This window comes from Rhea americana, unplaced genomic scaffold (genome assembly GCF_003343005.1).
Source record: "Rhea americana isolate MKP2758 unplaced genomic scaffold, rheAme1 scaffold_13, whole genome shotgun sequence".
In the NCBI taxonomy this organism is placed as follows: domain Eukaryota; kingdom Metazoa; phylum Chordata; class Aves; order Rheiformes; family Rheidae; genus Rhea; species Rhea americana.
Genome location: NW_028185372.1, coordinates 772,960 through 787,529, shown reverse-complemented (window position 1 = coordinate 787,529; position 14,570 = coordinate 772,960). Strand labels below are relative to the sequence as shown.

General features: G+C 41.6%; 1 protein-coding gene across 3 annotated transcripts in view; it reads left to right on the top strand.

Moving 5' to 3' along the window:
* The first annotated feature begins 6,503 nt into the window (after positions 1-6,503).
* The window catches only part of ZFR (zinc finger RNA binding protein), a 41,884-nt gene continuing 33,817 nt past the window's right edge, over positions 6,504-14,570 (top strand). For all 3 annotated transcript variants that reach the window (XM_085326294.1, XM_085326293.1, XM_085326295.1), the window contains exons 1-2: positions 6,504-6,591; positions 6,905-6,989. In XM_085326294.1, coding sequence (XP_085182420.1) covers positions 6,555-6,591; positions 6,905-6,989 — 122 coding nt within the window. In that variant the 5' untranslated portion in view covers positions 6,504-6,554. The remainder of the gene's footprint in view (positions 6,592-6,904; positions 6,990-14,570) is intronic.

Below are 14,570 nucleotides of genomic sequence, written 5' to 3'. Positions count from 1 at the left end.
TTAAAAAAAAAAAAAAAAGAAAAAAAAGAAAGTGGTAAAATTTTAAGTAATTTTCTTCTTCTTTCCGTGCCGCAGCAGTTCCTCGATCTGCTCGGCGCGGCTGTGCCCRCAAAGGGGAAATGCTGCGCGACGGCGCAGCGGCCTTCGCTTTGCATAGCGAAACCGCAGCGCGGGGGCCGCCGCCCGAGGCGCCGTTCAGGAAAGCGCCGGTTCCCCTTTCCACAGCGCGCGGTGGGGAAGGGGGCGAGCGGGGCGTCGCTCGCTCCCCGCGGGGCGCYGGAGGCAGGAGGCTCCTCGCCCGCCGCTTCCCGTTCACCTGGGGAGGCCGAGGGCAGGCCCGGGGCCCGGCCCGGGCCGTGCGCGAAGCGGAGCCTCAGCCGCTGCTCTGAACATCCGAATTTCGGGAAGCCCGAGGGGCGAGGGAGCTCGGGAATACAACCCGAGCACGCGTAACCTGCCGCTCTCCAGGCTTGTCCGGCTCCGTAGCGCGTTAATGCCAAAACACACCGCGGTTAGGCAACCCTGCCAGCACCGCCTGCCGCGTTACAAGAGGGGCACGAGGCATCGCCGAGTTAGAGCCGGCACTTTACTTCAGTAGATGATGAGATTTAATAAGGTTAAAATGCCATTTTAGCCGTTACAGCTCTTAACACAGCCTGTCAGTGTKTGCACCGAGGAGTCCTGCAGTCGCGCCGCAAGCGAGGGGGGATGAGTGTGCTTCCGACAGCCTGGGTCGGTTCACTTCAGTGCTTTTGTCAGTGTTACTACTGCTAGAGCTGTGCTTTTGCTCCCACCMGTGGGAGCTTTTCATTAAAGGTACRAACAAACTCTGGGAAAGAGGAAGCGGACGAGGCCCAGGCGCAGCTTCCAGGTAGATCTGTTGCTGACAGATCTGCACTGGGGCGATCAGCTTCGGCAGTTCCAAGGACGCCTCCTACTGTTACTCTTCCAAGACACTTCTTAATGGGAATTAAAATCAAAAGTTTTGTCCTTCCTAAATTCCAAAGATTGCTGTTCATCAGCCTGGCCTAGCAGGATATATATATATATATCCTCCAGTTCCAAGTGGGGCTGATTTCCAAAAGTCAGCCTTAACGGCTGCAAGTCCTGAGCAGTGTTTCTGAAAAGATACTTTCTATAACCATAAAGGGAGGCAGAAGWAGTCTCCAAGAAACCCATGAGGCCTGTGCTGTCTTCACAACGAGTTCAGGCAATCTGTCCATTTGCCTCCTCCCCCCCCCCCTTTTTTTTTATTTAGCAGTAGGAAAACAGGAATACCAGCTATTAGAAGTATCTCCTTTTAACTAAGTCTTACTTATTTCATATTGCTGTTATGTATCTTGCAAAAGGGAARCAAAAAWCAAAACCAAAATATACAGCTGCTACCACACTCTTAAAACTTTGGAAAATAAGATGATGTTTGTTTACACAGAATTAGAGCATGGTAAATCACAGGCATGTAAATATAATAATTATTACCACTAAGCAAATATCAAACTTGTGAAGACATGTAGTTGTGAAGATGAATGGGTGATCTTACAATACCACATACCTAACACAATAAAGAAAATTAACAAAAGATGGTTTCCATATATGAAATACTAATTAGAGAAAAATATTCTCAGACTCTGACATAGTTTTTTTTTTTTTTAAGGCCTTTACTATTTTTCATACTAGAATAGAAAAGGCTGTTAGGTCTTTGTAATCTCCTTCTCCTTTGCTTTTTTACAGGTCAACACCTGGTATACAAACTAAGCTTTTAAGGGCATCACATACAAATAAACAGTTATTTATGTATTTTTAATCAATTCTTCAGCCTCTAAATAAATCAAAATGACTAAAATCTTTTTCTGCTGGATCTTAATTGGTTAACTTCTCCCACCTGCAGCATTTCCTCCAAAGCAAGCACTAAGTTTATTTTTATAGCCAAATTCCCAAATATCAGGTCAGCTGGAGGAAGGGAGGATTTGCTGCAACTGAGGACTTGATAATATCTATTTCTGTAAAGATGAGTTGCTTTGAGAATTATTTTGGTAGTTTAATAGCTGAGCTTTTCTGTAAGTTACCCTTAATACATGTTATTTTATTTTAAAAGATGAAAAAGAAAAAGATACTAGGAAAAGATGCTGGCTTTGGAAAAGTGGGGAAGGAGTCTTTTTTTTTTTTTTTTTCATTTTTCCCCCAAGGTAAATTTATTCTGTTACCTTCTGAATGAGTCATCTCTCTACCCAGGGGGTATAGTTCACTTTCTGAACTCTTAAAATAGATTTTTGTAATGGGTTTATTCCCTGCTCAGACACTTTCCTTCAGTAGCTGCCTTAAAAGGACTTAAATTCTTCTAGTTACTGCCTGATTACCTCATTTCATATTGCAAATGTCTTTGACTGAGAAAGATGTTAAAACATTAGCTTTTTCTCCAGGGAGAAATTTTAGCATGTAGATTTGAACTCTTGAAATGCTGAAAAATGCAAGCTTATGCTTCTGATCATATAGCAATTATTAACTCTGGAATTCTTGACTCCTCTAGTTACAAATAGTATAGCTGGTATGAAACATTTGGAGAGGGGAAGGAGAGTCAGCTCTTTTCARTAAAGTTTTAGCATTCAGAATGGTAATAGTATAAAAGGTGAGGGAAGAAATTGGATGAGGAAGGGAAGTTTGGCCTGTAATAAAGATACTAATTTTACTACAGTGTCAGGAAAGAAAGGGTATAGTTTTGCTTCTCTACCCTAACCAGTTTGTTTCCTAAGTGTGTATTACGTGTATTTGGAGTTTGCATTATCACTTATAAAATTTTGTATTATGCTTCAATATTGAGGCATTTTTTCTTTTTTTTTTTCTTTCACGCTTTGGTATTATAAATACCAATAACATTTCTATACGATTTAATAAATTGTTTATTTTATTAAAATGTATGTTGATATGGTCACCATTCAATCTCAAAACCCTGCTGTTAAAAGGTGATGATTTCTTTTTTAATCATTCATACCTGTCCTGAAAACATCTGGTCTTTTTCCTCACTAGTTAAAGAGTAATTTCAAATAATAAGGTTGATAAGGCACTGAATTCTGTATGACTGTATAGATATCTGAAATACGTTTCAGCTGGGAAGATAGCACTGGAGTCCTTATGCTGATATAAAAAAGCTCCTTGAATCTAGAGCGTTTACAGAGAGAGCACCAAGTACTGAATCACCTTTTGAGGGAGAGAGGTGCAGCTTTTGTTAGGATGTCCTGTGCTTCCTGCGTAGGAAAGCTTTAATCTGCTGCTGCATCCGCCCTGCCCTCTGGTGGTCAAACAGAGTCCAGCTGAGAGTCTAGTTTTTAAATAATCTGCAAGGTTGCCTCTAAGAAATCTTACCCTCATCTGCCACAAAAAATGTCTAAATTTGCTCAGGTTTCGTGGCTTTTAGAGCGAGTGGGAGAGATTTAGAGTTTTACTCATTGCATTTCAACTGCTGTCTTGCAGTCCTGTGGTACAGCTGCAGAGACTTACATCCTGGACATTAAAGTGAAATAGTAGGATGGATGACGCTTCATGTTAAATCTTGCTTCCTTTTAACCATACATTGGAGATCTCCTTTCACGTGAATGAAATGAAGGTCAAAGATTTGTTTTTCTGAATGTTAGCTTGCCGGTTTTTGTCTGTGATAATTTTAGATGTATTGAACTTCGGAGTAGTTGTTTAATCACAAACTGAAGTTTTGTGTTCTGGTGTATGTTTTCATTTTGGGAATTCTTGGCTATTCTTCTGTAATCTTAATAGGGACAGAGATGGAGAGGTTTCTTCTTCCTATATGAAAAGTTCTTTTAAATGTTTGAATAATTTTTTTTTTTTGGCCTGACTCCTTCTCCCACATGCTTTGCACATTATCACTCCATTCATTTTAATTCTTGTTAAGGATACAGACATAAGTGAAGTTCAGAATGCCCTAAAGGACCCATCTGAATTTTTTACTGTTTCATTTTGAAGCAAAACTGATACACATGTCATACAGAGATGCAATCCTGTTTTATAACCCTCTGAGGTTTTTTAAGTGTAGACTATGAACCTGATCCTGCTAGCTAATAGTAACATAAATAGATGTTATGTAATAGTTCACCAACTCACCAAGAAGCATCAGGTTCTTATTARGAAGCTGCTGCGGGGAAAAACTTCACCTACAAAAATGCTGGGGTTTTGGGGGRGAGAGTCCAAGCAAAAAGGAAATCTTGAATATTTTCTCCTATCATCCTTGATAAATGTGACTTCTTGTAAAGTGTTATGTTATAATCTCCTTAAAGTGATAAATGCACTGAAGAGCCAATATACAAAATTCAAATGGAACAGTAATTTGAAATTTTTGCCAAAATTGCAGCTGTGTCAGGCTGCAAAATGGGAGGTTATGCACAGATATACGCAGGGCTGAAATCACAAAATACAGAATGGACTACTTGAACTAGGACTCCTAGAAATGACTTGTGCTGAAAAGTTACAAAACCTGAGACAGAAATCCAGACTGAGAATATGAAAGCTTTTTTTCTCTTAGCTTTTGGAGCTAAAGGTTGAAAGAGGGTAAATGTTCCAAATTCACCTCATCAGTTCTGAAGAAATACGCGGTTGTAGGTCTATCCACTTCCAAAATACAACCTTAGTGGTATAGTTTTACCACTAATGGTTGTGAATGGTGGTGTGTGTGTGTATACATTTATATATTCTTATATTTTAATGTGTATTGCATGTTGTATATTTATCAGTAGATAAGAAGATTTATAACTGAAAAATATTGAAAGGCTTTGGAACAAAGAAAACTTAAATTTCTGTTTTGTCAAAGTACCACGATCCAGTGTTTTAATTCTGAAGGGTTTTTCTTTTTTAATCAAAACAAGGGTGTGKGGGGGGAATAAATGTCTCATTTATGTGTCCTGAGCCCGTTTGAGGATCTAGTGACATAGGTCATGCACCTGTTAGTTCTTCCGTGAAAGACTTGTTTAGAGTCCTCCTTGGAAGTAGTAGGTTGAAGATTAGTGCTTTATTTTATCTTTCACAGCAATATCAAAGAAATGTCTTTACCCAGCAGTTGCTTTTCTTCATAGAAAAATCACGTTGACCAGAAATGCACCATGTGTTACAGAGGTTTGGTCCTTTGCCAGTGCGGATTCCTTTCGCTATTGTGCTTGAGTAGGATAAAAAAGAAGAGGGGCAGTACTGTGTGGTTCCTGCGTGAAGCTAATAATCACAAAGTTATGTTCAGTGAACTGGCAAGGATGTTCAGCATGTTAAGCTGAACGCCATACGTCATATGTATCTGCAATAATGTAAAGATTAAGTGAGAAATAGCTTTCCTGTTCTTACTTGCTTTATAAAGAAAAATATCTTTGTTGAAGTCTTACTGCCTACGAAGACTGCTTGTACTTTGGGATTAAGGGAGGGCTGTGCTTTCATGAGAATTGTTGAAGATCCCAAGTAGAGATGTTTTTGAATAGTTGTGACTTATTTACGAAAAGCACTTGCTTAAAAGCAAGTACTTCTGATACCACTTTTGAATTAATCCAGAAGCAAGTGTTTTATGAGTATGGATTAGTTTAAGTGCATATCATAGTGTTGATGGAGTACACAAATAAGATGAATGTATTTTAAGGACTTTAGATAAACATCCTCTGTACGTGCACATACATGCCAGGCTTCACCTCACGTGCAGACTATGCAGGCAGGAGCCACTGCACAATTAATTGGTGCATGTGTGGCAACTGTGATGTCTCGGGGGCAAGTCAGCCTTGATGTGCACGTGCTGTAGTTGGACCGTGGTTACATCGCTCTCCGCGTGTGCTGGTGTGGTGGTAACGCCAAGCGTTCAGGTGAATCCAAGAAACCTGCCGCAAATTTATGCAAGTCCTCGGCCTTGCGTGAGCTCTGCACGTGTGTGCTGACCGCATGTGCTGCCTTCKAGCTCTGTGATCGGGCAAGAGCGATGCCTAGGTATCTGCTGCGTGCGCTAAGCTCGCCTGCGACAGCCGGTAAATACCGACGCGCGCAGCGTAGGCATGGGGACAGGCACCAGTGGTGGTGACCCAGCTGGCCTCTCCTCCTGGGCTGCCTCAGCCAACCTCCTCCCGCGCGTTTGCGGTGTAAGCGCACGGCTACGGGCGGCGGTGGGCACCGCGGCGCTGAGGGCACCACGGCGGAGGCGCAGCCCGCGCAGGGCCGCGCCGCTCCAGGCCTGGGCCCCGCACGGGAAAACTACCTCTCCCGAGAGCCTTTGCACATCCCGCGCATGCGCGCACGCCGCAGACGCGCGCACGCGCGCCGGGCGGGGAGTGGCGGCTCGCGCAGCCCCAAGCGCCCTCTTCTGCGGGCGGAGGGAGGGGCGCAGCCACGGGCCGCACTACGACTCCCGGCGGCCCCGCGCACATCCCGCGCGTGCGCACGGCGCCGGCCTGGCAGCGCTCCGCCGTTGTCGCCGTAGGTGGGTGGGTGGGGGGAAGGGAGCGAGCGCGGCGGTGAGGAGGAGGAGGAGGGAGGGGGGGGGTGAGAGTTGAGAGTTCAGCCGCCGCTGTCGCTGCCAGCCCGGACTCATGATTCCCATATGCCCGGTAGTTTCGTTCACCTATGGTAAGTAACGGCGCTTCGCGTGTGTGTGTGCGCGCGGGGGGGGGGGCGGCCCTGAGGCGACGCCGTTGGAGGGGGGGAGGGGATGCGGCCCGCACGCGGGGCGGGGGAAGGCGAGCGGGCGGCGAGGGCAGGGCCGGGCAGGGGGGTCCTGCGGCGCCCTGTCTGACCTGGCGCTCGCGCGCTCTGTCTGTCTGTCCCCGTCTTTTCCTCCCCCTCTTTCCCTCTCCTCCGCCTCCTCCTCCCCCCTCCTCCTGCCGGGCCTCCTGTCATGGCCTCGACCGCCGCCGCCGCCTCTTGGTTATCGTCGCCACAGTGCCCAGCCGGCTGGGAGAAGATGCCAAAATGGCCACCGGCAACTACTTTGGATTCACCCATAGCGGGGCTGCTGCCCAGTATAGGTAACGGCCGCGACCCCTCCCCGCCCCGCCCTGCCCCGCCCCTCCCTCTGGCCGGCCTCGGAGCCCGCTGCCCCCTTCGGCACCTCCGGTCCCGTGTCTCTGACCGGGATCTCCCCGCCCCCTTGGGTGGGTGAGCGCCTGCGGGCCTTCCCAGCCCCCGGCCCGTGTGGGGGCCTCTTCCGCATCCCGCTCCGCCGGGATGCCTCTGCCGGGGAACCCTCTGCTCGTCTGCCCCGCCCGCCAGTGTTTTCTTATCCTCCCGGTACGGGCCTCCCTGTGCCTCCTGTGGTGTGAAGGCAGGGAGGTGGAGCTGGGCTCCATGGAGGAGGAGGATCAGCGGCAACATCAGGTCCCAAGGCCCTTAAATTAAAATGGCCACTTGCAGTCAGCATCACCAGCGAGTTACCATCTCCCCACCCCCAGCCCTTCTTCAGCCCCAGGGAAGATGGGGCTTGCTCCCCAAGCCTTCTTTGCCCCTACTCCAGGCACTGTGGGAGGGTGGAATCCTTGTTAACATAAGCTAAAATTACACCTACACAACCTCTGGGAGATAGTGTGGATGTGGGGAAAGCAAAAGCACCAGAAAATTCAGGGGACTTTGTCATTCCACTGAAGCGATGTTGGAATTAATGTTCTATCTAGGAAGCTAGATCAGGTACTGCTGAGGCCCAGCACCTCTTAAAAAAAGACTCCCAGCTTAGATATTTAAGACTGGGGCAGATCTTACAACGGAGTTTARGGACCTGTAACTGTGTACAGATCTTGTATAGATATACTGCCTTCGTCTTGTGTGTGTCAAAGATTGTGTATTGGTGTTAAAARGTAATGAGTACTATCTGTTATCTTACTTCTTGTGAATACAGATTACTAGATTTAGCAAAAAAAACAGGTATCACCAGGAAAACTTGCATTGGAGTAGCATCTTGAAGCTTACATTTGAATCTATATTATTTGTTTCATAAATCTGTAATGAAGACCATCCTTAACTCCTAAATCTTGGTTAATGTAAAAAACAGAAGAATAAAGCAAACRCATGAGAGTTTATTAACGAACAAATGCAAATATATGCTGCTGTTAACTACACAATCAAATTGCCCAACTTAAGTAGCTTAAGGAAGACAGTTTTATAGAAGTCTTGKAATGACTCCCAAGACTGTGTTTGCGTTCTTTCCTTGAAATGGACTTAAAGTGCATGATTTTCATTTACTTGCAATATTTAATAGTTAAAGTGGAAAATCAAACTTAGCTAGATCTTCTAGTTTGTTTAAGATGAGGTGCTGGCAGTATGTTTATGTTTTACTTGACAAATACAGTGAAATTTGGAATTGGGTCATCGCTGGGGATGGAAGAGATTCTATGCAGCAAAGACCATTTTCTTTGTTTCTGTGGGGGCAGGTTTTGTAAGAAAAAAGATCTTTAGGGGGATGATAAACTACAGGATTCCATATGTCTGCATCTGAGATATAAATTTTTTTAGTTACTCTTCTTTTTAATTTGGATCTAGGAAGTCTGTAGACTTAAGAACCTGAACAACTCGTGTAAAACAACAACTCRTGCAAAATTTCCTTTTGAGATGTTATATAAAAACTTAAAATTGCAATAATGCTCAAGTTCAAACCTGTTTTCATAGTTAATCCTAACTGTGTTCTTAAGAAAATAGAAAAACTAATCAAAAGTTTTTCCTTTCCTGTCACAAGTGCAAGGTACTGTTCTGTTTATACATTAGTGAAAGACTCTGTGTCCTCTAAAGGATTTGTATATTTACCGGATCTCCAGTGAAGAGGCACAGCAATCGTTGTTAAAGCACTCCTTTCATAAAATAYGGAAGACCTTGATATTTTGAGCCAAAAATACAGGAACCACTTGGAACATCTCACACTTGTGATAAAATTTTAAGAATCGCAGTTAAAATGAATGGCGTRAAAGGGAGATTCCTTCCTTAAAACAGGCTTGGTGAAGAATAGAAACCAGGAACACAGGATAATTTGTCCACATCACTGGATATTTATGTCCTAAATARTAGGTACATGGGCCTCATATATCTACAAGATTTTATAGTTGTGATGTATGCCATCTAGAAGTCCTAATGCTCTAGTTTTTATAGTAAGTAGCAAAACTGACAGATCTTTAGGTTGCAATATTAAAGGAATCTCATTCAGTGCTCCCTTATATATAGAAACCTGTTGGTTTCAGCACGTCTAAGATAGAGTGCAAAAATCTGTGTGGGATTCTTTTTAGGATATAGGCCTTTCTTGGACTACCTCAAAGTATGAAACTGTTAAATATTCAGTTGAAGTCTTGCAGAGGAAAATAGCTTCTTATCAGAAGGAAGAGAATCTAAATAGTTTATGAGAAATGATTTCAAAGAGGAGAGTCTGCCCTACCAATTGAATGAGGTTTAAAAGGAGTTTGTAGTAGTGCTTTTCCTATTTATTCCTGGACTCATAAGAGGCCAGTATAAACCCTGTGAGAATTTCCTTTTCTCAAACTGACAATATTCTAATTTGCAGTAAAAGCAGTGAAGGCATCGCATACTAGAACTGTTGGATTTATGGAAATAACATCTTAACAATTAAAAAGACCATGAAGTTGTTATTAGAGATCACTTTACATCTTGCTCTGAATCTAGTTTACCTATGGCCATTGTGGACCATTTAAACATTCACATGTTCTTCATATGAAGGGTAAATTAAAATTTCTCCAAGGAGTATAGTCCTAACATTAAATACTGAGATTTGAAGTGGGTATAAAGGCCAGATTGGCAGTTGCTCAAATGCTAGATCTTGGGTTTGGGAAATTCACCAGTACGGTGTGCAGGAGTTGGTAACGTATTACTGTTGTTATACTGTAAGCACTGTAGTTCCATGAACTGACTAGGTGAGTAAGAGAGGGAGTAGATGTCCCTTTTATTAGTTCATAAATACTAGTTTTCATACAGCACGTTTCAGAGGCAGCAAAAGAGCTAAATGCACTTTAAATCTATAAATAATGAATTAGAAGTGTTTTAGTTCCTTTTGGTGTTGCCATGGCATAAAATTTCCTGCTGCCCATTCATACAAAATTGTTTATGGGAACTATAGAGTAATAATATCATGATTTAATGAGAGAAATGTAAGCTCATGCAAATACTGATAAAGGCAATTTCTGAGTATTRTGTTACCTTTACAATTTGTGCTTTTTGCTAATGATAGTATTAGGATGTAGAGTTACAGACTTGCTTGCAATGTTAAACTTGTCTATTACTTATTTAAATAGCTATATTAATCCATTTGTTAAGGATTTCCAAATAAATGTGGAATTTGCTCATACCAGTCTGCTTTGGGTGGGTGGCTGCACGCATGCTGTAGACCACCTGAGCCGCTGTGGATCTGTATTCAGTTTGAAATGAACAGCCTGATTTTGGAAAGTCTTTCATGTGTAAAGAAAATATTAGTATTTGTAATTCATTGCTGAGGAGAGGTATAGCTATGCTTTTTTTCTTTTTTTTTCTTTTTAATGTTGACTGATTGGAATGTGGGGATGCTGGTGGAGAGATGGGTGTAYTGAGAAAGGTTTTAACAGAGAATTGAGTTTTTGTTTGCCTACAAATGTGATGGTCTCATTTAATTAACCCTGTGCTAAGGTTTTGGTTTCTGTTAAGAAGATAAAAATAACTTTGAATTTCTTCTTAGTCACTTCTAATGAGACAGGTCATAAATTGGAGATTCTTGGGTAGTTAGAACTGATTTGGTAACTTTGAATTACAGTATTTGTGCCCTCGAGTAGCATGAATATYAATCCAGTGTCAAGAGTCTTTCTAGCCTTTCCAGATGAAAGCAATTATAGCTATTTGGGTCCAGARCAGATCATAATGCTTATGAGTTTAGGGTAAGATGCAGTCTTCAGTCAGCCATAGGAAAGTGAACTCTTGCTATGATAGCTAGTTTGGCATTCAAATGCAGTGCAAGATGTTACAGCATATTCAAGACTGTGGTACAGAGCAGCAAGAGGAGGTGAAATGCTGTGGATGAGTAGGTGTACAAATGAAAGAAAGCTGGGTGTTCTTTTTGTGTTTTGTTTTCTTATATGCTGGTACTTCTAACTAACTTTACTTTAGTCTTATCAGTGTCTGCCCGAGTTACCTGTTCTTCGACTGGATCATGATTCCAAAAGCCTTCAACCTTTGAGATGTTAGGAATATAATCCACATAGGCCTACTAGCTCAGGTTTAAAGTATCACTAACTATAATTCAGACTTACACTGGTGGACAGCAAGAAGATAAGGACAATACTGAGAAGGCATTATTGCTTATTCTGAAGTTAAGATGAARTACTAGACTTGAACTTATGTTAGGAATAACATATTTATTCATCTTATGATGGTGTGTTATAAACACCCCACTCTGAAATGCTTGGGGAATTAATTTATTCATGGTGTTATCATAGGATAAACCTACCCATATCGTAATGTAGAAACTCCAATGCTTTCTTTCCATGAATCTTATGCCACTGTTACCTTGAGTTGCATCCTATTTAAAAAGGTACATATTTTTAAGAGAAGAGACTTCAGAGGGAGCTGCATCATGCTGCTTCTCCTTTGTTCAATCTGTGCTAGCATTAAGTGCCATCTTAAACTTGGTAGTCTAGCTTACTTAATATACACAAGAAGACTCCAATAAGCTACTGCTATTTATGCAGAGAATTTGATGGACTTATTTTCAAACCAGTGAGATGCCACTCTCAAATGAGATGCCAACATTAGAGAGGGGGTAAGGAGCTCTGGGTGTGTTAACATGGGCTGTATGCCAGTGTTGCAGTGAACTAATGACAGGGAGCCAGGGGGAGGTGGTAACTGGAGAGGAAAGGTACTTCAGTGATCAGAGTAGCCTCTCTCATTTTTAGGGGAGGGAAGTCTGCAAACTGATTGAAATTTGCAAAAGACTCACATCTTTAAGGACCGAACATTTGAGGAAACTTTCCTGTTACAAAGGACTTTAATACCTTTAGTTGCATCCTCAGAATAGACCGATACCTGTAGGCTTAACTCTACACTACTGAATTATGCCTGAAGTTTTGTCTGTTACTTAAATGGAACAATGGCAAAGTAAAGGGTGGTTGTGTTGTTGGTATCTAGAAAAGCTAAGTAGTGGCTTATGGTAGGAAATACAGATTGTTTTAGGAATTGAATACATGCTAGTGTATTTCCATGCTAGTGAACGTTCTTTGCTAAAATTGGCAAGGTCTCTATAATTAGAATTTTTCTAAACAAGGAAAATGATCAGTAGTTTTTCAGGCAGATGTTACATACCATTTGTCTTGAGCAGTCGTTGTGAATATGGCTATTAACTACTTTGTCTATACTGCTGTCCCTTATCTGTATCAAAACATAGCTTTTATTAAACAATGAGATGACCATTGTGTGTAACTGAGTAGAGAGAGGTTGATTAAAAAGCATGTGTAGCACCACTGCTTTAAACGCTAGTATTGTGGTGTACAACAGGTGTCATGTGAGGGAAATGTTGCACAATTTGATTAGATTTAAATSGAGTAGTGAGAATAAATTTGAAGATTTAAAAAACAGTAAAGGATGTATTGAAAATATGAGCATATTTATCTTTGAGAGGAATAATTGCTAGTATATCCAATTGCAATCAGTATTTTTTTTGTTCGTAATGAAATGACACAAGGAAGTTTTGAGAAACAGGAAAGAGGAAGGGAAACTTAAAATTACTACAAAGGGTTTTCTTTTTCAGGCCAAGTGTAATTAGGCCATAGCATATGTTAACTACATGATTTATAWATATGAACTCTTTAACAGGATACAAGAGAGGATTGTACATGCATATGCCTTCAGATCTCCCTTTGGTATCCCAGTAAATTGCATTATGAAAAAYGTTCTGTTCACAAAATTATAATAGAAATTGATAATTTTCAGTATAGTTCTAAAAAGATACATTGTCAGCACTTGTTACAGGTTTGAAGAGTTAGGTCATACTTGTATAAATCTTAATATTCCAGTAAGAAATACTGTAAATYTGTATTTTTGAGAGCTTTGCTATTCTGCTACCGATAGAATCATAGACTCAGTAATGTTGGAAGGGACCTCTGGAGATCATCCAGTCCAACCCCCCTGCTCAGCAGGGTCACCTAGAGCATGKTAGACAGGGTTGCATCCAGGYGGGCCTTGAAGATCTCCAGAGAAGGAGACTCCACAACCTCTCTGSGCAACCTGKKCCAGKGCTCCGTCACTCTCACAGKGAAGAAATTYCCCCTCAYGTTCAGGCGGAAYTKCCTGTGCTTTAGTTTCTGCCCATTGCCTCTTGCCCTGTCACATGGGACAACTGAAAAGAGTTTGTCCCCGTCCCCTTGACACCCTMMCTTCAGGTACTTAGACACACTGATAAGATCCCCGCTCAGTCTTCTCTTCCCCAGGCTGAAGAGGCCCAGCTCTCGCAGCCGTTCCTCACAGGGCAGATGCTCCAGCCCTCTGATCATCTTCGCAGCCCTGCGCTGGACTCTCTCCAGTAGCTCCATGTCTCTCTTGTACTGGGGAGAACTATGAAAGTTTGAGAAATACTGCAGTTATCACTTAACAAATATATTTTCCATAATGCAAAAGTGAGCAAATGTTCTTAAAATTTGATTCCAACCAATAAGACTTTATTAGTCTTTTTTTTTCCTGTTCAAGATATTTGTGCATGTTACAAATTATTAATGTGCATGTGTGTGCAGCTTAGATGCCTTGCTAAGCTATCTTAAAATTTGCTACKTTGAATGAAAGAACCTAGAAGAAATGTATTTTAGGAGATGTGATTTCTGAGGAAACGGGTAGTTTGGATTGAGACAAAATTGGTTTTAGTCCTGATCTTAGCTATAGATCAGAATACTACTCTTCAGAAAATTATTTTTTTATAAAAAGCTTTATATGTTATGCTACATTTAGATGCTGTATAAATACCTTCTGCATGCTATGTATCCTTATAAAAATAGACTACATTTTTCTGAAAGTGGATTTCTGTGGTAATAATTGTTACAGCTACTTTACTGGGTCTATTAATGCATGTTCTACTCCACAAATATGGTAACCATGAGAAATAAAATATCTTAAAATCTCAMATCACCTGAAGTTAATACCCAGCCAAATAGATAGCATTATGTCAGYTTTGCATTCTTTTAATATTAACTTGAAATAGCTTTCTGCCTTCAGTTATTTTTTTTAGTTTTTGTTTGTTACAAAGAARGTCTCAACACTCTGTTACTAGAAAATGCCAACAGCTGGAAATGAGGAAAACAGGAGACCTCTAGAGGAAGAATGATTATTTACTTCTCAAATATTAGTGTTCTTTATTCTCTGTAATTCTTGGGCTGATAAGTTGTGGGAAATTCAGATCTTCTCTCAGTGGTAGTATAGAAAAGTAACTAATATACTGGATTTAATAATTTCAAGTTTGTTTCTGAGCCATATTTTGTGAAAAAATGTTAGTCATCCACAGATCTATTTTATTTAGCTATTTAAATTAGACAAACCTGTGTATTTTAGGAAATCAAGAACAAAGATTTGCTAAGTGGGCACCGGTGCTTCAACAATTGCTGTTGTTCAGC